The sequence below is a fragment of the Clinocottus analis genome, unplaced genomic scaffold, assembly GCF_023055335.1.
Source record: "Clinocottus analis isolate CAN_PGR_092001 unplaced genomic scaffold, fCliAna1.0.p SCAF_7, whole genome shotgun sequence".
Taxonomy (NCBI): Eukaryota; Metazoa; Chordata; class Actinopteri; order Perciformes; family Cottidae; genus Clinocottus; species Clinocottus analis.
The window spans coordinates 12741278-12763407 of record NW_027176229.1 but is presented as its reverse complement, the minus strand read 5'-3'; the positions used below and the strand labels follow the sequence as shown (position 1 = coordinate 12763407).

The 22130-nt window shown below is 42.8% G+C and overlaps 2 protein-coding genes across 5 annotated transcripts; both read left to right on the top strand.

The window, feature by feature from the left end:
* The first annotated feature begins 162 nt into the window (after positions 1–162).
* Positions 163–7627, top strand: si:dkey-32e23.4 (dynamin-1-like protein). Of its 3 annotated transcripts, none has more exons than XM_068605087.1 (18): positions 163–320; positions 780–903; positions 1104–1245; positions 1554–1592; positions 1977–2023; positions 2123–2194; positions 2280–2366; positions 2529–2691; positions 3172–3292; positions 3433–3771; positions 4173–4293; positions 4586–4741; positions 4849–4938; positions 5039–5137; positions 5295–5411; positions 5506–5615; positions 5720–5879; positions 6009–7627. In XM_068605087.1, exons 2-18 carry the CDS (start codon positions 802–804, stop codon positions 6063–6065), a joined length of 2022 nt encoding a protein of 673 aa, XP_068461188.1. In that variant the 5' UTR covers positions 163–320; positions 780–801; the 3' UTR covers positions 6066–7627. The 3 variants fall into 3 exon arrangements, with proteins under 3 accessions (XP_068461188.1, XP_068461190.1, XP_068461189.1); XM_068605088.1 differs by lacking the exon at positions 163–320 and adding an exon at positions 487–656; XM_068605089.1 differs by lacking the exon at positions 1554–1592.
* Positions 7628–8631: 1004 nt separating this feature from the next.
* Positions 8632–21686, top strand: disp3 (dispatched RND transporter family member 3). 2 transcript variants are annotated; one of them, XM_068566829.1, is made up of 21 exons: positions 8632–9043; positions 13047–14057; positions 14171–14390; positions 14530–14666; positions 14784–14918; positions 15171–15331; positions 15504–15643; positions 15763–15854; positions 15981–16145; positions 16484–16645; positions 16728–16859; positions 16952–17088; positions 17202–17371; positions 17459–17589; positions 17855–18039; positions 18152–18278; positions 18711–18856; positions 18956–19115; positions 19252–19365; positions 19501–19673; positions 19842–21686. In XM_068566829.1, the coding sequence occupies exons 2-21, from the start codon at positions 13055–13057 to the stop codon at positions 20196–20198; spliced, it is 4047 nt and encodes a 1348-aa protein (XP_068422930.1). In that variant the 5' UTR covers positions 8632–9043; positions 13047–13054; the 3' UTR covers positions 20199–21686. The 2 variants fall into 2 exon arrangements, with proteins under 2 accessions (XP_068422930.1, XP_068422929.1); XM_068566828.1 differs by having other exon boundaries at positions 16728–16874.
* The last annotated feature ends 444 nt before the right edge of the window (positions 21687–22130 follow it).

Here is a 22130-nt window from a genome sequence, read left to right as displayed (position 1 = left end):
GATGGATGGATAGAAAGAATGTTTTTTAAAGCCATTTCTAGCATTGTTGAGTTTCAGGGACTTTTTAAGGCGTGACCAAACGGTGACTCTTACACGTGTCGACCAATCGGGTAACCGTAATGCGTCTTGGTAATTGTTTTGACCAATCAGCTTGAGGACGCGTATTGCGAGCACCGCCTACGTGATAAACCTACTGTTTCTTTTCCTGCTAAATTCGGATAACAATTTGGATGAAATGTTATTGATTGTCGGCATTTTCCCCCACAAATTATGACTGACAGAATCGTTGGATAAGGGCGGATACTGTTTCTTGGACATCGGTAAGGCGATAATGCAGCGTTGGTTGTTCCCATTGATACGGTTGTTCCCTGAGATAAGCTAGCGTTAGCACAAAGCTAGCACAACCGTTTCACTTCCTGCCTTCAGCACGTAGCTTGAGCCTGCTAACGTCAACTTATAACCGTGCAGGTCTGCCGTGCAGGTCTGTGCCGTTACTGTTCAAATGCCAGTGTGATTTGGGATGCGTTGGAGCAGTGTTGGTCAAACTCCTGCTAGGGCGTTAACGTCACTCCCCTCTCATCAGGACCACTCGCCCCTTTGGCAAAGCAGGGCTTCACCCACAGGGAAATAACGTTCACTGGTTGTCATCTGCAGTTGTAAATATCCAACATTCAGCCTCCTTGTGCACATTGTAATGCAGCCAATCGGTATGATTTAATGTGAACTGAGCTACTTTTCTCTCTCTGGGAGTCCATTCATTATCTGTTTAACCAATTTAGTAACGCCCGGCCTATTGGAAGAATGGAGACTCTGATTCCCACCATCAACCGGCTACAGGAGGTGTTTCTTACAGTGGGTGCTGAGGTCATACAGCTGCCTCAAATCGTCGTGGTTGGATCTCAGGTCAGTCTGGAAAAAAAATGCAATGAAAAGCGTAATTGTAAACCAATCCTGTTACCCTTTCCGCGCTGAGATTTTGATTTGATGTTTTGATTTGATCAGAAATTGGATATGTATTGGGAGTGTTTTTAAAGTGAACTTAAAGACTGAATGAATCAGTGCTGCTAGAAATGATAAACTGCTCTCATTCTGTGCTGTAACAGAGCAGTGGAAAGAGCTCTGTCTTGGAGAGCCTGGTTGGACGGGATTTCTTGCCTCGAGGATCAGGAATAGTCACAAGACGACCACTCGTGTTGCAACTTGTTAATGTTGCCCCTCTACAGGAGAGACTGAAAATCGAAAATGGTACCTTCAGATGTATCCATTTATTCACATTTTAAATAAGAAGGAAGTTGTTTTGATTGTTTTTTTTAAACACACAGATAGTTATGATACACTAAAGTAGCATGTTTATCATATATCATGGTCTGTTCTATCTGTCTAGGCTTATGATCTGCTAGAAGTAGTGAGAAGTTAGCATATTGGCATGGCACTTTTACTCACTGTTTGAACTGTAAGCTACTTCTTTCAGAGCCTCTTTTTGCTAACATGCCTTGATAACATATCTGTCTTCTTCTTCTTCTTCTTCTTCTTCTTTTTTACTACTCTTTCAGGAAGTGGGGTAAAACAAAATGTCCAAATCAGCTACCCAGGTCTCTGTATGTTTGATATGCATGGACTTGTCTTTGATTTGCCATTTCATTTTTTTTAACTTTCTCAAACATTATGTTTGTTCTGATCTTCATCTAACAAGCATGATATGAGTCAATTTGTAATATTTTCAGTTTCGATTTTCTTCTCCCCAAAGTGTAATTTTATTGGCATATATATATATATATATATATATATATATATATATATATATATATATATATATATATATATATATATATATATATATATATATATATATATATATATATATAATTATATATATATTATTATATATATATATATATTATATTTATATATATATATATATTATATTTATATATATAATATATATAACTTGCAGTCACTCTTATATGTTTGTTCAGGTGTCAAAGCTGAAGAATGGGGTACGTTTCTGCACTGCAAGAACCAGGTACATTTAACGGCAGATTTCAAATGATGTCCTTGCCGCCAGAGTCCTGTGTTATCTGCTGCGTTCAATGGATGTATCATTCTCACACCTTTTTGACAGATCTTCACAGATTTTCAGGAAATTCGTCAGGAAATCGAAGCAGAGACTGAACGCAATTCAGGTGAAAACAAGGTGAGAGAAAACGTTAAGTTAATGATGCCTTCAATTTAACTTTTTACTCTTTTATAAATGTCACCTCTTTTTTCATATCCTCAAGGGTATCAGTCCTGAGCCCATCTATTTGAAGATTTTCTCCCCCAAAGTCCTTAATCTCACCCTGGTTGATTTACCTGGAATCACTAAGGTAAACTCAGCCACTTGACAACGATGTTGATTTTGTTTCAAGTTTGCAAACATAATGGTACTAGATGATGATTATCACATCTGCAATCATAACTGATTCACAGCAGAAAGGCATGTGTGCTGTGCTTACACTATCGCTGGCTGCTCATTGTTTTTGCCTCAGGTTCCGGTTGGGGACCAGCCAGAAGACATTGAGGCACAAGTACAAGAGATGATCTTGTCCTTCATCTCTAATCCAAACAGCCTCATCCTCGCGGTTTCCCCTGCCAACTCTGACTTGGCCACCTCGGATGCTCTGAAATTGGCTCGTGAGGTTGATACAGATGGTAGGACATTTTGTCGCCTCATCTCCTCAGATTTGATTGAGATTTAGCTTATTATATAACGTTCCTCGAGTAGAGAGGATATTTTGGAATTATGCAATATGCAGGAAGAATGTATTACACTTAAATCATTTTGGCTATTGGACCTGTCAGTCTTTACTGTTGAAAGCATTCTAAGAGTTACTTAGAAAATGATTGTTGCTGTAATGCTGCACTCTAAATAATAGATGGACGACGTGATTCTGCTTGTAATAATTGTTTTGCAGGTAGGCAATATGGCCTTTAAGTGCTGATTGTACACTGATAATGTGCTAGTTAGGATATCAGTAGCTGAGCCCAAATGTTCTTCTGCTGGCCTCAATTTCTTCCATGAAGTCCTCCTGTATACTTTCCTCTCAGATCCTTCAATATATACTGTGTGTGTGTGTGCGCGCGTGTGTGTGTGTGTGTGTGTGTGTGTGTGTGCTTGCATGCGTATGTCAGGTCGTCGAACACTGCTGGTGGTCAGTAAGCTGGACCTGATGGATGCTGGGACTGATGCTCTTGAGGTCCTTTTGGGTCGAGTCATTCCAGTCAAACTTGGCATTATCGGTGTAGTTAACAGGTTTGCAGTGATACATTTTTATTTTTCTATGTATTGTTTTAATTTTCAAAATACAGCCAGGAGGCAAGTTGTTGATGCCCTTATTACCCTGAACATCTGATTACTTTCCCGCTCTTTCCCCAATTGGTTATCTTCCCTAGGAGCCAGCATGACATCAATACCCAGAAGAGCCTTGGGGACTCAATGAGGGATGAGCAGGCATTCTTACAGCGCCACTACCCCTCGCTCGCCGCACGTTCCGGCTCACGCTATCTGGCCAAAACTCTCAGCAGGCTGCTCATGCATCACATCCGGGATTGCCTGCCAGAGCTGAAGACTCGTGTGACCGTGCTGAGTGCCCAGTACCAGGCACAGCTCAACGGCTATGGCCAGCCAGTAGAAGACCACAGCGCCACCCTGCTGCAGATTGTTACCAAGTTTGCCAGTGATTACTGCCACACTATCGAGGGAACAGCCAGATACATCCAGACCTCAGAGCTGTGAGTTTAATTGCTTTACGGTAGCAGTATCTTTATTTTACACACAATGCTTTTTTTCTGATCATAGCAGCCTTTGTTTCATGTTCCTGTAATTCTTTTTAGGTTATCATCTAATTTTCTACTTTGTTTTGCATGCAGCATTTTACCTGCATTAGTTCATAATTCATATCATTAGGGTTATTTTCTTATGGTAATGAAATTGAAGTGGTATCAGCATTTTCTGTTGGCACCCTCATCTCTACACCTCTCTTGCCACAAGGTGATTCATTTATGTAAATATGTAGAGAGCAAATATCGACCTTTTTAGGTCGTCTGCTATTCATTTTGGCATGATTAACATTGCTGACACACAACACTAAAAAACAGCATTGGTGTCACAGCTGAACTCATCTCTTCTACAGCTGTGGCGGTGCTCGGATCTGTTACATATTCCATGAGACCTTTGGGCGCACTTTGCAGTCCATTGACCCCTTGGGAGGATTGACTGAGCTTGATATCCTCACCGCCATTCGCAATGCTACGGTGAGCTTCTCTTGACTTCTCTTCTTGTAATTAGTTTTATCCCAATTCTAGTCAAGTTCTCTTGTTTGGAGGAATAGCAAGTAAGTGTGTGTGTGTGTGTGTGTGTGTGTGTGTGTGTGTGTGTGTGTGTGTGTGTGTGTGTGTGTGTGTGTGTGTGTGTGTGTGTGTGTGTGTGTGTGTGTGTGTGTGTGTGTGTGTGTGTGTGTGTGTGTGTGTGTGTGTGTGTGTGTGTGTGTGTGTGTGTGTGTGTGTGTGTGTGTGTGTGTGTGTGTGTGTGTGTGCTGCCCTTAAGGGTCCGCGGCCAGCACTGTTTGTGCCCGAGGTGTCCTTTGAGTTGTTGGTGAAGCGGCAAATTAAGCGACTGGAGGAGCCCAGTATGCGCTGTGTAGAGCTGGTTCATGAAGAACTGCAGAGGATCATCCAGCACTGCTCCTCCTATAGCACGCAGGTTAACCAAAAGACACTGACACATTTTAATTTTATTGACTTGCTGAATCAGAGACGCCTGAATTATGACGGCACCATGTTGAAAAATTATGTCTTTGTCTTTGCAAGGAGCTTCTTCGTTTCCCCAAACTGCACGATTCCATTGTGGAAGTTGTGACTGGATTGCTGAGAAAACGCTTGCCAATTACTAATGAAATGGTAATCCATGGCCTAGCTAAAATTATCTTTCATACTAATTGAAATTAACAGCTAAGTCCAATTTACTACTGAAGATTTATTCTGTTTTTTTCTCCATTAGGTGCACAATTTAGTATCAATAGAGCTTGCCTACATCAACACAAAACATCCAGACTTCACGGATGCAGCGCAGGTCTCTGCATCTGTCAACAGTCAGCAGGTAGTTATTTGTCCCTTACAGCAGGTACTCATTTATTCTTCTAGGGTAAACTGTAGTATTCAATCACTGAAAAGCCCCTTTCAAAGTTTGTAGTGAAGTTCCAGACTCAGCCAAATGAGCCTTGACCCCCTGACTTCCTCTGATTTTCTGCTGACAGGCAGAGGCCCTTGATGGAGGAAAGCGCTGGAAGAACGAGAAGGTTGCGGAAGAGAGAGTCCCGGCTTCAGGCTTTGGCAGTCCCAGCAAAGGCCAGTCCATTAACCTGCTTGACACAGTGAGTGGTGGGATTAGCAGAAGAACAAAACACTTAGTAGTAAATACATTGCACGCTGTCAACATTTTACTTTGCCTCTTTCTCTCTCTGCCAGGCAGTGCCCATATCGCGTAAGCTAAGTGCAAAGGAGCAGAGGGACTGCGAGATTATCCAGCGCCTCATCAAATGCTACTTCCTTATTGTCCGCAAAAGCATCCAGGACAGGTTCGACTGGGCGGGGGGGCATGCCCCCTTCTTTCTGCTATTGTTGATCTCAGTTGTTTTTAGTTATTTGCTAACTTTTTTATCTCTGGGCTGTGTGTCCACAGTGTGCCCAAAACAGTGATGCACTTCCTGGTAAACTTTGTGAAAGAGCATCTGCAGAGTGAGTTGGTGGGTCAGCTTTACAAACAGTCACTGCTGCAGGAGCTGCTGATTGAGTCACAGGACACGGCACAGCAGCGGACCGAGGTTGCTCAAATGCTTGAGGTGAATTGGCTGATGGTTTTGTTTTCTGAATAGGTTCTGAGCATGAAAGTCAGAAAGTTCTTTCTAATTCTCTGCTATCTACTGTTTTAAAGCCAGTGATTTAACTGACCTCTTTGTTTTCTTTTTCAGGCGCTCCAAAAAGCCAATAACATCATCTCTGAGATCCGTGAGACGCATCTGTGGTAGCCAGAGGAAAAGAACAATTCCTGTGTCATGGGACAGCTTTGAGAGTATGAGAGTGTATTTGAGTTTACACAGAGGGGGGAGAGAGAGTGTGTGTCTGTGTGTGTGTGTGTGTTTGTGTGTCTGCGTGTTTATGTGTGGCAGCACCCACATTTTCTCATGGAACAATGACCGTAGCACATTTTGATCTATTAGGGCTGTTGCTTTTCATTATGAACGTTGTGTCACGAAGCAAACTGATTAAACACTCAGGCCTAAAGTGTTACTGCAAAGGTGAAATGTTAAACACACACGGTCATAAACTAAATCTTTTTGCATAATTTTTGACAAAATGTTTGGTTGGATTGTAAGATTATTGCTGTAAATTTAAAATCAAGATTTTAAATGAAGTTGTTACCTAGGGTGTTTATTTTTTTTGGATGAAAATGTGTTTGCACTGTACAATTCCACAAAAAAGGCCTTCCTCCGAGCCTCTTTAGCAGGTGCTAAAACTATGCTAAATTAGAGGTTTTCCAACTTTAATCCTCTTTATTATAGCTCTCACCTGAGATTAAATGGAAATCCAACTCAATTAGTGCTGACTGCAATGCAACACTGAAGACAGACCATGGTCATTTGCAGACGTTACTGTATAAAAGCAGATTGTTTTTCCAGCTCTGTAGTGCTAATCAATATCAGGTTTATTTTTCAGAGCCAAATGTTCATATCAGCCCACTTGTGTTGCTCTCATAAACGAGGAGACCAAACATTCCCAACATACTTTTTCCCCTGTTTCTAGGAGACAAGTTGGGCAGCTGTAGTATGTAGAGTGTATATATTCTATAGTATCTAGTAAACAGAAATGAATAGACTATATATGATTAGTCAGGAGATTATGTAATACTCCATTTGATTTAAGAGCCAGATGGTGGGGCGGTACTGTTCTCTAGCTTCTTTTTATTTCCTCAAGTCATTTGTTCACTGGATTCTGTTGTTAATGATACAGAGAGATAAGATATTTCCCTATTATTGTCCCTGTCCACTAGTAAGGACATTTCCCAAGTAAAAGAGACTCAGTGTGCAGATACCTCCTGCATGCAGAGCCATTGGCTTCTGTGGCAATTATAGTTGAATTGTTTAATATTGTTAGATGTGTAAAACTATTCATCTTTTTCTCCCCAGTTTAGACTGTTGTTAAGCAGATTCCTCCACCAAGTTCTGTTGCCATTAATGTGAATCTCCTTTCATATACAAAACAAATAGTTATCCTAAAAATAAGGCTTTTTCAGGAAGACCTGCCTTAACAGGGACCATCAAACAGAAACTCTTCCGACTGTTTCTTCTGTGTGATCAGGGAGCGAACACGACATCTTTTCAGGCTGTCTTTCTGAAAGCTCTGTGTAGGCCTGCATGTGTGTGTTCAGTATGCATGTGTGGATGTATGAATGGCTGATTAATGTATATTTTGTATTATTTAACTGTATTTTTTATGTGTCAACGGCCTATGAGTTCTTGCCTGCCAATATGTGTGATACATGTTTACTGAATGAAGTCTGTAGAGATTGGAGGGACTCATTAAACCCTTAAAAAAAAGGACACTGCAGAAAGTCTGTTTTGGGTTTTATTGCAGTTAAAGAAATGGATCTGTTTTTATACAATCTATTAATTTGTCTTCCACAGTGAGAAGTGATTAGACTCACTCTGCTTCACTTGATTGATCTCAGGTGACTGGTAATGTCTCTTCAGTCAGATGGATCTGTTACAGCCACATCAATAGCATGAAGACAGTCTCCTGAAGGGTGCCACACACACACACACACACACACACGCAAACTTTGACATAAGTAGCAGAATAAAATCAGATTTAAGAGCTGCATTTGGTGAACCTACAGATTAAACTGTTCCCATTTGAGATAATGGGAGTATTTTATTGCCAATGTAATCCAAGTTAAACCTGAGCAGAGGCTGAGACGTGAGGTGATGGATGACTTAAGTGTGGCTGTAAGAGTGGAGAGCTGGTCATTAATGTTAGATGAGTGAGTGAAGACAGTTCAGGAGAAACCAGTATTTGCACCAGGCACACACTGAGTCAGAGTCGGTGTCGATCTTACGAACCCCACGAAAATGTGTGTACTTGTACACACAAAAGTCACCTACAACAGAAATGCATTTTAAACGGTTTAAACATGTCAGAGGACCGTGCTTGAAAAGAAAAATTAGCTACTAGCTTATAAACTCATAATGTCTGTGCCTGCACTTTTTGTTGCAAGTTATTGTGATCCCCCTCTTATAACACACCCCAGCTCCCCACCAACAGGACTAGACTAGGCCATACCAACTCTGACATGGGAGGGTGCTCGGCGGCAGTATCGTGACAACTGCTTTATTTTGATCACCTAAATCTTGCTGAATTAAAGTGAAACGAGCCCAAGGCATGTTTTGATCCACATATACAATTTATCCAGGCTCTCCTTCCATCCTCCAGTGATTTACAAGAGGTTTTCTGGCTGCGATCCCCTCCTCGCTGGTTCTCAACCGGTGAGCCAGTCAGCAGAGCAAGCTGAACAAAGCCATGGGAGAGAGAGAGAGAGAGAGAGAGAGAAAGAGAGGAGCTTCTGGGAAGAAATGTCTCTCACTGACTCTGTCGCCTGGACAACCGGGTAAGAGAGGAGGGGAGGGCGCACGAGAAGGAGAGAAAGAGAAAGGACACAGGAGCATAAAAGGAGAGGAAAACAACCCATTATTAACTGCTGAGATTAGAAGATTCCTGTAGAGTGAAGGGGGGGCGGAGGGACTAGATTTGTGTCTGTCATTCTCTTGTGGGGGTTCCCTGAGTGTCCCTCTCTTGATGAGTTATTAACTATGACAATAAAGCAGTGAGTTTTTTTTCTCCACACAAGAACATGGAGGAGATGAAATTGCAGAGCACAAGTTTAGCACAATACAAGTGGACCCAGTAGGCCTGAACGCTCCACCTGTAATTCTCGTCTCATCAACCTCAGGTAAGACTCTCAGTGTTGTAGGCGTCCGCTTTGATAGGGATGCTTTTGTTTGTGCCTGATATATTAGTACAGATAATCATTCCTGAAGGTAGTAAACTGTACAATTATCTTGGAAATGTAGTCGTAGTATGTGTTTTACTTAGTCAATTATTACAAACAATACAATAAGTCAAGCCACAGTCTAATATATTAAAAAAAGAAAGACTGTATATGTAAATGTATAGGTAGAAGCATAATGCTTATATATTCATATCCTAAATTCTTATAAATTAAATCAGATTAATGTCCAAAATTGAATTGACAAATCAATAAAAGGGTGTCCTGCATGCTTGGAGTAAAAGCGTTGTTTATCAGTGTAACTCTGAGACAATTTTTCATTATGTATTTGAATTAATTGTTTTATGCTGCTTGAAAAATAAATTACCCTCACTGAAGTATGGGGTTGTTTACAACATTTTATGGAGAAGAGTGGGATAAATTGCAAGGTACAGCGCCAGAATGCTTCACACACCACACACCTAGCTTTGCACTCCCTTCAATGCGAGCATGAATTCATCGAGAATAACATGAGAAAATGAACACTGTTGTTAGGTGGGAAATAATCTGGAGAGTTTGACTTGAATCACTGTGACTCCAGATTCACAGTGCATGAAGAATAGAAGGCACATTCGCTGTGAGCATACTGCTGAGCGCTCATGCATAAGGAATGTATTCATATAGCACTCGCGATGAAATCAATGCCTCTTTAAATGAGGTGGTATGCTTGCTGAGTTTACGCCATGCTGAATCTGTGCGGGCCAGCATGCGATGTCCATATTGAATGAGATGGAGGGGAGATAAAACTGTGCAGGGTTATTTTTAGCTGCTGTCAATAATGAAGGTTACAAATCTCTCACCTTTGTGAACAAGATGGAGAAAAGGCAGAAAGATTGAAGAGGAAAAAGGGCACGTGCATAAAGAATGGGGAGCAAAAGGGGATGAGAGAGATGTTGAGACAGATGATTGTAGGTGAAGGGTTCAGGCTGGCAGAATGCTGGGATTGCTCAAAGTGCCCACCTCAAGTATATGTAATTTAGGGATGGAGTGAAGGGTAAAAACACTGACACTCAGCTTATCCACGTTTTTAGAGAAGAAAGAAATACATGAGAAAACCTGGTGTAATGGAATTTATGGTTCACCTCTCTTTTTGCTCTCAACTGGCTGAACTTGAGACAAAAACAACTCTGCTGCACAACAACAGTCCTTCAAATACTGCTGTACAAGCAGGTACTGCATGACTAGCTGGGCAACACTTGATTAAAAAATATTCACGAACACAGAGAGTTCCAAATTGAGTTTTATGTGAGGGTAGACAAACGATTTTCAAGCGATTAATAAAAGATCTCATACCTTAAAAGCTGCAAATAGATTTCCACTTCAGCGCCTTCAGTGCATTTATCTCTCAGTTTTGAGTCTGAAACTACATTACAGACAGAGCCCCCTAATATAGACTGAGACATAAGGGAGACAGCATTTATTCCAATAAATACGAAAAGCTGGATGCCAAATTACACACTATTTTTAATCCACACCTGCGCAGGTTGCAAATCAACTGTGTGCTCTTAATCTTTGCAGACAAATAGTGATTTTGAACATTTGTGGGAGCTTGTAAACACATTAGTCATACCAAACTCTGCACTGCTCGTAGTGCTCTACAGCTGCATACCACTAATAATTATTGTCCATGAAGTGCAAAGCTCTTGGAAGTGCCAGACTCATTAAATGGAGAGAAAAGGATGTTTTCTGTGCATAGTTATCTGTCCTCCACTGCACCTGTCCGCTGTCGACAGAGGGTTAGCATGTCCAGTAGGCACCAAGTTTCCATATCAGTCACTAATGAGTTATTTAAACTGGCAGACTGTGACATCGGCACCACCAATCAGCCTCTTTTGACGTTGAAACGAATACAGAACATGTGAAGATCTGTCTGTTGTACTCCCATTTAGATTTGTTCCCAAGAATATTAATTGGCAGGAAAACACAATTTCTTTTCACAGATTTTTAAGGTGCTAGTCATTTGTTTGAAGAGTGACTGTGTGTGTGTGTGTGTGTGGGTGTGGGTGTGGGTGCGTGTGCGTGTGTGTGTGTGTGTGCGTGTGTGTGTGTGTGTGTGTGTGTGTTCAGTCATTCCCCAGGCTTTTCTTTCCCCATCTCCTTCATTTCACTTCTCTCATCATATTCTGTGCTCGTCTGAGTGTCTCCTCTCATCTTGTGTTGATGAGCGCAGCATCATCAAAACATGGAGAGGCAGAGATGATGATGAAATGTAAAAGGATTGCAATAATCTATTTACCAAAACTGTACATTTTATTTACTCTAAATGAGCAATTATATATTCCACATTTCTTAAGATTTTGTTACATAATTGGTCATATTACAGACAGCAAAACATCTGAAGAGGAAAAGTGGCTTTTATTTTGGCATTACAGGAAACAAGATCATTTTGAAATAACAGCCATGATGGGTGCTGATAACCATCAAATTGCAGTCTTTAAATTGGAAAAATGCATTGTCCTTGTTGTTTTTGACAGGGCAATGAAATCCAAAAGTAATTGAAAATCATAATAATAAGATTTTGTTGAGATAGGAATTCAATCTTTGTTTTCACAATTTAAAACCACACTTTTAAAGACCTTTATTAAATTTGTCCTCTCAAACAGCAGGTTCACGTTCACAGAGCCTGGGCAGATGCTACTCTCCCAATTAAAGATGCACCGGTGTCCTTGTCTGTGCAGTTTGATGGACGGAAGTGTTGTGCTCAAAAACTCAAAATAAGCCTTTTTTTAATTGCATACTGGACAAGAGCTGGTGGTTTTACCTTAACAATGTTTTCTGATCTCATTCATGAAAGGCTGTTAATGATGTGGCTATGAAACACATCCAGCTTCTCCATTATCGGTGAACCGGAGACTTTGTGGACACAGTGCCTGCAAAGCACACGAGGAGATTTTATCCAGCAGACATGAACACTCTTTTTTCTTTATCCCTTAACCAAAAAATCAAGTGTATTCAGGTGTAAGATCACAAAAACAAATCCCATAAATCAACATGCCTCCAGTTTATTTTCAGCTCCACGGTTTGTCGTTCAAGAGTCTTCTCTGCTTGCAAAACTTGAATAATTGTAATCACTTTTTCAAATATCGATTACATGGAGTAATTTGTCGATTTTTTTTTTTTTATGATGGATTTTTCACTTAGTCTACAGAGCTGAGAGCAGCTATCTTTTACACATTATCAAGATTTACCGTCTTACCTGGCTGACCTTAAAGCACTGCTCTAAAGAGAATAGATAAATTGCTGCAGTTAGCGAGCTCACTGCCACTTGAATACAAACTGCAGTTTTGTGTGTGTAGAGTGGGGAGGGGTGTGGGGGGGGAGTGGCACCTATTGACACTATTATTCAAGGGCTGCCCATCACAGCATATAAACCATTTCTGATTCCACAACTCTGTCTAATATCACGCTCACTCTTCTTGTCAGTAATTACAAATGGAATGATTTAATTTGCTGCAGAGCAGACACCGCGAGTGGTGATTCGTAGACGGCCACCAGCATAAACCCTCTCAGGGTGATAATGGCTTGCACACGCTGACAGAGAGAAGAATTAAATCACAGCTTTTAACCTGTCTCTCCCCACCAAGCTCTTGTGATAAACATCTTAAAGCAGGACTCAGCTAACCATTTTTTTTCTTAAGGAAAAAAGGTCTCCCCTCCTCAATTTTCTCCATGTGAGCTGCCAGTGGAAGCTGCTTGTCATCCGCTGCACAGAGACACTTAATTCTCACTAAATTGCTTGCTGAGTGCAACTTCTCTTTTTCTTTTCATTTTTACCTTGTCCTTCATGTTGTCTGATGCTCATGTCAGCTATTAGCAATTCCATCATATATGTTGTGCTCCTGCACCAAGAGAGAAAGGGGTATGACTGTATGAGCAATGATCAAGTGGTGTTATGTGTCCCTGACAGGTGCCAGCATGGATGTGGAGGACGAGCCACTGTTGTTTCAGACCAGCTGGGGAGGGGAGGAAGAGGGGGAGGGGGAGGAAGAGGAGGAGGAGGAAGATGAGGATGGAGTAATGCGGTCAACAGGACAGAGGCGTTTTTCTGGTGGGGCTGGCGTGTGTGGTTTTTGGAGGGCAGTAGGGTGGGTGTACACACAGCCCTGGGCCAGTGGAGTGGTTCTAGGGGTAGTTGTCTCGCTACCTTGTGCCCTGTTTGCCTATATGCTCCTCTACTGCCCTCCTCTGGACATAGACCTCTCCTACAGTGCCTTTGAGGTTCACAGTCACTTCTCTGCCGAGCGCTTCGACGCCCTCACCATCGCTATAAAGACTCAGCTGGGGTCCTGGGACAGACGACGGCGAGACTTAGATAACATTGAGTCTGAGGCCCTGAGGGAGCTTCTGCTGGAGAGGCTGAGCAGACAAGGAGCATTCAACAGGACAGAAAATGAGGACATGAGGTCTTCTGCTCCTCAAAACGACCCTTTTCATGCAGTAGATGATCAGAAGAGAGGAGCCTTAGAGAGCAGAGATAAAAGGACAGCTCTTGATTTGAGTCTGGAGGAAATGAGGTTGCACAAAAACTTAAATCACAGAGCAGCGGAGGAAGCTGAGAGATCATGGCACGAGAATCTGACTCTTCCTCTCATTAGGAGGCGCAAGTTTGCTCCCAATTACTACCTCCAGAGTCAGGCTCTGTGGCGGATTGAGCTGGTGTTTGTGGCTCAAGGGGAAGGCGATCGCAACATCTTCACCCCTGAACGTCTGCAAACTATTCACCACGTGGAGCGCCTGCTCATGCAGCACCCACAGTTTCATCAGTTCTGCTGGAAGCCTCTGGAGATGCTGAGGGATCTGCCACTGGGACCGTCCTACTGCTCCCCACCCAGCTCAATCCTATCTTACCTGTACCCCAGTGAGAGGGGAGGGAAGATATACTATGATGGCATGGGCCCAGATTTAGCTGATATTGAAGGTGAGCCCACGGTAAAGAAAGTGGGAAATAACAGTAAATAACAGCCTTTTATTACAAAGCAATTCTTGTAAGAATCCTCCTAACAGTGCTGATTTGCCATGTATGTATCCCAGGTTCTCTGAGTCTGGCCATCACCCACCCACAGTTCTACTGGTACGTGGATGAGAGTCTGTCCCCTGAGCATCTCTCCTCCTCCCTCTTGCGCAGTGAGATCCACTTCGGAGCTCCTCTTCCTTCCTATTACTCCATGCAGGACCGAGCTCATGAGCAAAGATCACGTTTCAAAAACTTTGTTGTTCAGTATGCAGACATCCTGGCAAAGCAATCCACCAGGTCAGGACCATTTATTACAGAATATAACCGTTCCATTCAGTGGTTTTGCCACATTATAGTTACAGTATTCCCATGTGCTACACATTGTTGCAAACTGTTTGAGTATGATGTCATTATTTTTGTGTTCTTCTTTTCACAGCCAGGTGAAGGTCCTGTATGGCGGAACAGAGCTGTTTGACGATGAGGTGAGACACACCTTCCACAACGACATGATGCTGGCTGTCATCAGTGGAGCTTGCATTACTGTGCTAGTCTATGTCCTTACCTCCTTTTCTGGTACAGTATAGCCTGCTTTTGATTCCACTTGCATTGAAGCACTACATATTTAAAGTCCGGTGTTAGGTACCATATGAATGTTAACAAGCTCTTTTATGCTTTGTTGTCTCTCTCTAGTTTTTCTGACTTTCTTCGGACTTACTAGCATTGGACTGAGCTGCCTAATGGCTCTTTTTCTGTACCATGTTGTCTTTGGCGTGAGGTACCTGGGCATTCTCAATGGAGTTGCAGCCTTTGTTATTATCGGTATTGGTAAGGGAACACACATTTTAAAAAAAATATTCAAGGAATGGTTGGATGTTTTAGGAAATGCACTGAGAAGTCAAAGAGCAGATGTCATGTCTGAGAGTGGTATCAATCATCTCATCTTAATTTCAGGAAGAAAGTTAAATGTATTTTTCCAAACTGTAAAAGCAGTCCTTTAGTGATTGAGAAAGATAATTATTTACGGTATGTTTGCCTTAATATGTAATATGGCTGCTATCTTGTTATCTCACTGTGCAGGGGTGGATGATGTCTTCGTGTTCATCAGCACCTTCAGACAGGCTTCTCATCTGCTTCAACCGCAGCAGCGAATGATCTACACAATTAAAACAGCCGGCCGAGCTACTTTTCTCACCTCCTTCACGACTGCAGCTGCCTATGCTGCTAACACCTTCTCTCAGGTAATGACAGAAGAGAAAAGCAACTGTTAATCTGTACAAGGAGTATAAATGACTCATCTGCTATGGATGAATAGGAGTGCCTCTCTCAGCAGGACAGGTTTTTTGCTTGCGATAAGCACAAATGAAATGTTTCAAGGTCCTTCACACTGTGTCTCGTTTAACTGACACTTAGATTCCAGCCGTGCATGACTTCGGCCTATTCATGGCCCTCATTGTCAGCTGCTGCTGGCTCTGTGTATCCGCCTTGATGCCCGCTGCTCTTTGTATCTGGACTGAGTGTGTGGAGCCTCAGGAACACGTCTGGTTGAATTGGTGAGGCATTGTTTCCTTACTTTTGTGTGAGATTTTATTTGTGCATACTGTGCGACGCCACAGGCGTGTTGTATTACCTTCAGCTGCCTCTCTCCCTAAACTGCCTCCTCCCACTGAAGCTGGAAGCTGTTTTCGGGCCTGTCAGCGAACCACGGCCCTTTATCAGATGAGGATGATGATGTGGCACTTCTGTCAGTGGAGATGGAGCCAGGTAAGATTATTATCTCTCTTGCATTGAATGAATCATGGGGTGGTGGAATGGGAAAGGGAATGATTCTAGGTTGTAAAATGCTGCTGCCGAGGCACCTCTAAGCCCCCTGTCTTTTTCTTGGCTCAGGCTCCTGTGACACAGACGGCGACGCGACCATTCTTTCCCTGTCAGTGGAGACACCACGGCCCCCTCCCGGGCAGCAGCATGTGGGCGTGGTGAGCACGAATCTCCGGTGGGCGCTAAAGCACTTAGTGGCAGAGCCAGCAGTGGTGCGACGAAAGGTTGTTCTAGGTGAGATTTGATATAAATCTCTCAGAACTCTATTGATATGGAAATGTGTACTCTGTAAAAGATCTGAGACATTTTATAGTTTGGTTTTCAAAGATATTGTCAGCCACAATCTTGAGCTATGATTTAGTCGTGAGAGTAACCTTCTGCTCATCTCTATCGGCCTGAACTGATTCAGTCTGTTAGTGGACGAGCAAGTGTCTATCAGGAAGTATTTATCTTCTCTCTTTTAAGGAGTGACCGTAATTGATTCTTGCTCCTGATCTGTCTCTCAGCTGCTCCATCTACTCCATCAGTACCTTGTCTTTGCCATCGTTTATCATTGTTTTCCTGTTGGCCAGGTGTCTTCCTCCTGGTGTTGCTCTTGTCTGCCGGGTTCTGCTGTCTCTTGAGGCCCGCCACTCACGCCCCTCTTCTTTTCCGCCGGGACACAAACCTCCAGACTCTGCTGGCTCTGAGGAGCAACCTCAGCGGCCAAGGCATCTCATGCCCCATGTGCTCAGGTGAGACTGCGGCAGTGATAGTACACACTCACCAATTAAGATCACTGATCCAAATTCCTGAATTGCATGTTGTGATCTGCAGGTGTGTTCATGGAAAAGCCCCATCCTTTGTACACCCACGCTTCCTCATCAGCATTTAAGTTCTCTACACATCAGCAGACTCACAGCACAACAACCTTGTCTTCACCTCGGAGATCAGGAAAACCAAATTCAAGTAACAATCAAACAGGTGCAATCCTCCTCCTATGTATCCCAAACCTCTTCCACTATTTTTTATAATATTGGACTTTGTGTTTGTTTTTTTAGAATCTTTATTCACAGTTTTCATATCAAAATTGGATCTTGGAGCCTCTACAACAATATACCGCTTCTCCCTCAACACCAGCACTCCCTCCCCATGGAAACTGTGCAGCACAGAGCATGAAGAGGTGTCATCATTTCAGGTTGGAGAGCAAAAAACTAATAACTATAGTATAATTAGATGTACCATTACGTCTCCCAACTGCAATATGTGCCACTAAAGCAGCTTATAACTAATCTTGTTTCATCTGAATAGGCTTATGATCAGCCCCGTGGCAATTACACCACCAGAATGACAGCGTGTGTATCCCATGTGTACCACCCGTACCCCAGCTGGATGATCACGTCTACCTCATGTGAACCCCGTCATGGCTGGACGCCAGAGTTTTCCTTTTATGTAGCGTCGTCTCTACAGCAGCACAGCAGGTGAAAACTCAAGAGAAAGTGTGAGGTAGATGGACTGTCATGTTGTTTTAGTGGACAATCTGTCATTTCTCTGGTTTCTGCTCCTAGGAGACTGTGCTTTGCCCAGCGCCGCCTGAGACCTCATCCAAGCCGTGTGTGTGTCAACCCGCCTGGCTGCGGCCTCGGTTCTGGGCCTGATGGACCCACACAGGGAACCTTTTACGTTCCTCTGCCTGATGGTGAGTGAGCAATAACATTGAGTCAGTTTGTTAGCCCAGAGTGAAAACTATTTTATCACTGCATGTGTCATATGATGAAATGTCTTTTTTTTCATTCTCATGTTGAGCTTTTTAAATAAAGAAACCATGATATTACATTATTTCAAATGTTGCTTCTTAAAGTGGCATCTTCTGAATCCACAGTACTCTACTTACACAGATATTTTTTTTACAATGTATATATAAATGCCTGTTGAGAGATTTTCCTCTGGTTCTATTTTCAAAGATCCCTCTTTTACTGCCAAAACAAAATCATCCAAAACCTTTGGCTTCAACCCATGCAGTGGCGGTGCATGTGGTCATCCAGCAGTCCGCCCTCTGGTCGACACCGGGGCAATGGTTTTTGTTGTTTTTGGCATCTTGGGAGTCAATCGAACCGGAAACAGGGACAACCACGTTATTGGCGATATGGTGAGGGTCACACATGTGTCAGTGTGTCATAAAAACAAACAGAAAAAAAGCACAGACAGGTTTTTAAATAATATTAACATGTTGTTGACATGGTGTTTAATTCTTTCCAAAGGGCAGCATTGTATTGGACCCCAAATTCGATATTGTCCAGGAAATGGGGCTTCTTTGCAAGATCTGTAAAGCTATTAGTGCGAACATACAACTTGTAAAGCCAGGAGGAGCGCAGTGTTTGCCTTCAGGTAACACCCACACACTATTCAGAGGGAAATCTAAAACAATGATTAAAACCTAAAAGAGCTGAAATGGTTTGTTAATTAATTGATTAGTGCATTGATTAACAAAATCAATAATCGATTGATTCAATTGTGTCGACATTTTATTGGGAAAATTGCCAAAAATCCACTGGTTTCATCTTCTTAAATATAAATATTTTCTGTTTTTCTTACTGCATAAAGCACATTTTATATTTCGGGTTTTTGAACTGTAGGACGAAAAAAAACAATGTAATTGGGGTTTGGAAAATTGCGAAATGGATCAATAATAATAATAACAACAACAACAACAACAACAACAACAACAACAACAACAATAATAATAATAATAATAATAATAATAATAATAGAGAGTCAGAAGGGTGTGAAACAAAATGTCCCATCTTCGGTTCTCTTCAGGTAATAAGCTGTCGTCCGTTCTGCCCCTGCTCCATCCTGAATGTCACTCTCTCCCTGAGCCCAACCTGCTCCCTGGGCAGCTCTCTCACGGAGCGGTGGGTTTGCATGGAGGCAAGGTCCGCTGGCTGTCCATGGCCTTTGAGTCTGTAAGTCCCGCCATCTTTCAGCTCGTCATGTTTCTGCAACACAGAGCGGCACCTTTCGAGTTGGTGCAGTGCGTAATGTTCTACCTCTCTTTTCCCAAGACCACATACAAAGGAAAGTCCTCCTTTCAGACCTATTCTGACTTCCTTCAGTGGGAGAACTTCCTCCAGGAGCAGCTCGCCTCACTCCCGCAGTCCTCCGCTCTGCAACGGGGTTTCCAGACCTGTGAGCACTGGAAGCAGATCTTCATGGAAATTATAGGCGAGTGAGAGGTGGCACTGCGTATCAAATAGATGTGTTTATTTCTGCAAACTGACAATGAATTAATCGTGAGGAGGACGTGATGCCAGCAGCATGTAAAAATATGATGTTTTACTGCTCTCTGGTCTGTTTATAGGTGTGGAGAGTGCCCTCTGGAGTCTGCTGCTGTCTCTGGCCATCTGTGTAGCAGCTGTGTCCGTATTTACTGCACATCTTCTGCTGCTGCTCCCAGTACTCATAACCATCCTAGGTAAGAGATGAACATTTGTATTTTCACGTCTGAAAGTGACTCATGCTTAGACATTCAGAAAAAGGATTTGAAAATTGAATATTCAGTCCTGGGTCGGGATCATGTGCGTCATTTTGAGTTTTTGGCCTTCAACAGGAGTGATCTGTCTGGTAGTGGCGATCATGTATTGGCTGGGCTGGGAGATGGGAGGAGTGGAGGCAATTTCTCTATCTATACTTGTGGGATCTTCAGTGGATTACTGTCTGCACCTGGTGGAGGGATACCTGCTGGCTGGGGAGGCCATTTCCTCTTTGCCTGGTCCTAACTCAGTATGCGAGTGTACATTTTTTTCAACAATTAGAAAAACTTTCACAGCATGTCTTCTGTTTATACACAACTAATGACTAGGATTTAGGATTTAATAAAGCAAGAATCGCCCCGGAGGCTCATGAATAAAGAGGAGGCGCTCCTCCTATTAAGCTGTGCTTTGTTTGCAGGAGCCGGGGCCCGAGAGGCAGAGACGGACCTTGGAGGCAGTGAACCATGTGGGCGTTGCTATAGTGTCCAGTGCTGTCACCACGGTGATCTCCACAGTCCCGCTCTTCTTCTGTGTTATTGTGCCTTTCGCCAAGTTTGGCCAGATAGTGGCCATTAACACCGCCGTCTCCATTTTTTTCACCCTGACCGTGACTGTGGCCATGTTGGCGTGTATGGCCCCCGCCCGCTTCAGCAGACCCCCCGGCGCTGTGCTGAGGGCCAGCCTGGCCGTGATGGCCGCAGCAGCCTTGGGAGCAGCTCTGTGTTGGGTGGGAGGACAGCTGGGAGCGTTGAGCTGGCCCTCAATTAGCACGTAAACACAACTGTCCGCCTACTCACTCTGATGTCAGGCAGGGGAGTTCCTCTGTATGCAGAACTATGAGTACTGTACTCTATAATCCTCCTCGTTTGGGAGAAATATCAGATCAGTAAAGGATCTTGTTCTTTACAGCACAAAGATGTCAGAATGTATTCCATATTTAGAAGCTGTTTGTCATTTACAAAGTACATATTTTTCACTTGTATTGATCAGTTGATTCTAAGAACCTTAAACTACTGTAATGTATATGACTGCGTGACTCACTGTTGTGGGTTGTCCCTCCTGGATTTAAATGATGATTCAGCTAATTTGATCTGATATCGTCTTCAGCCTCTGGTGGAGATATTTGATTAATCGTTGGGAAATACTGGCTGAGTCACCGTTTTCATGAGAAAAGGTCGCTGTTCTGTGACCTGCTGTTGCACACACCAAGAGGGATGGATGGCACATGACGTCCGGGATGATCAGTGTTACTCGTTCCCATGATTCATTTCTTGTGAAACAGTTTGCTTGATTTTTTTTTCTGGTGTGTTTTCTTAGTTGTGCATTGAATGTGTTTTCAGCCACATTAGTAACAAAGGTCATGATGTTCCGATGTGGCTGGATTAAAAGTTGTACTAGTCAAGTTTATACCGTGCACAGTTTTTTAAAATGTAATGTGGGATGTTAATGTTTCTGTATGCTGCTCTCACACATTGTGAGCTTGTGATGCTGCCAGCACACACCTTTTCTGAAGATTTCAGTAAACTAAGCAAGATGTCCAACAAGATATCCTCCTCTTCTTATTTTTTTTTTGTGAAGCTTTCACATGTTTATAAGTTGGAACTCAAAATGCTTCAATTCCTCTATTTTTGTCATCAGCACCAACTGAAAGAGACCTCTTGTCAGCTCCTCAGGTGTGCCCTCCACACGTCCTCCACTGCTCTTGTAGGCACTCACTGTAACCCACTCTGCTCCCTCGTCTGCACTCACCCAATTTAAAGCACCACTCAAACACCCATCGACACCAGCGCCAGTCTGCCCCGCAGTAAAGGTGAGGGCCATTTGTCAAACCACAAAACACAATAACGGCTCTGGAGAGCGAGGCACGGACTCAATTGCAGCAAGAGTAGTAGCTTTCTGTTTTGTGTCCGTGTTACTTGTGAATGTCAAATAAAACGGGTGCAGAAAGCCTCAGATGTGTTCTTTTGTGTAACCCCAGCATGGTTCTCATCTGCATTGTTATGTAAGTGAGCAGCAGCAGAGCGGAACGCAGACCTGGCACTGTTTGCCTTCAGTCACATCTAGCTGAGAGAGCGGCAGTAGGCAGAGTCACATCTCCAATTTGCTGTCATTAATTATTCATGTGAAATGGCTCAGATTTTACATTGAATTGCAGCGCATTAATGTTGCATGTCTGTCGTTAACAAAAAAAGAACTGAACTGTCATTCTACACATAACGCTTTTCACATCTGCGTGAACATATATTTGAGTAAAAGCAGAGAAACATAAACAGACTTTGTTCCCGAGAGTCTTTTGTCTGCATTATTTTACTGAAGGAGCACATCACATTTATTATGTTGCAGTAGAAAAGAGTACATTTCTACCGCCAGTGGAGAAACTTCTATAGAGTTTGAATGCTGGTAGTGTATTTACATGTGTATAAATGCAAAGGAGATTTTTCACAGGAGCACTTCTTGTAAGGAGACCGCATTTTCTTTGAAATAATAAACACACACACACACACACACACACACATACACACACACACACACACACACACACACACACACACACACACACACACACACACACACACACACACACAGAAGAATCATTAAAAAAAGATCTTCAGGCACCTGCTCATGCGAAAATTGACACATTGCTGCGCTTTGCAGCACTTCCGCCTCCTTTGACTAAAAAAGAAAAGAACAACGGCTCTTGGAGAGG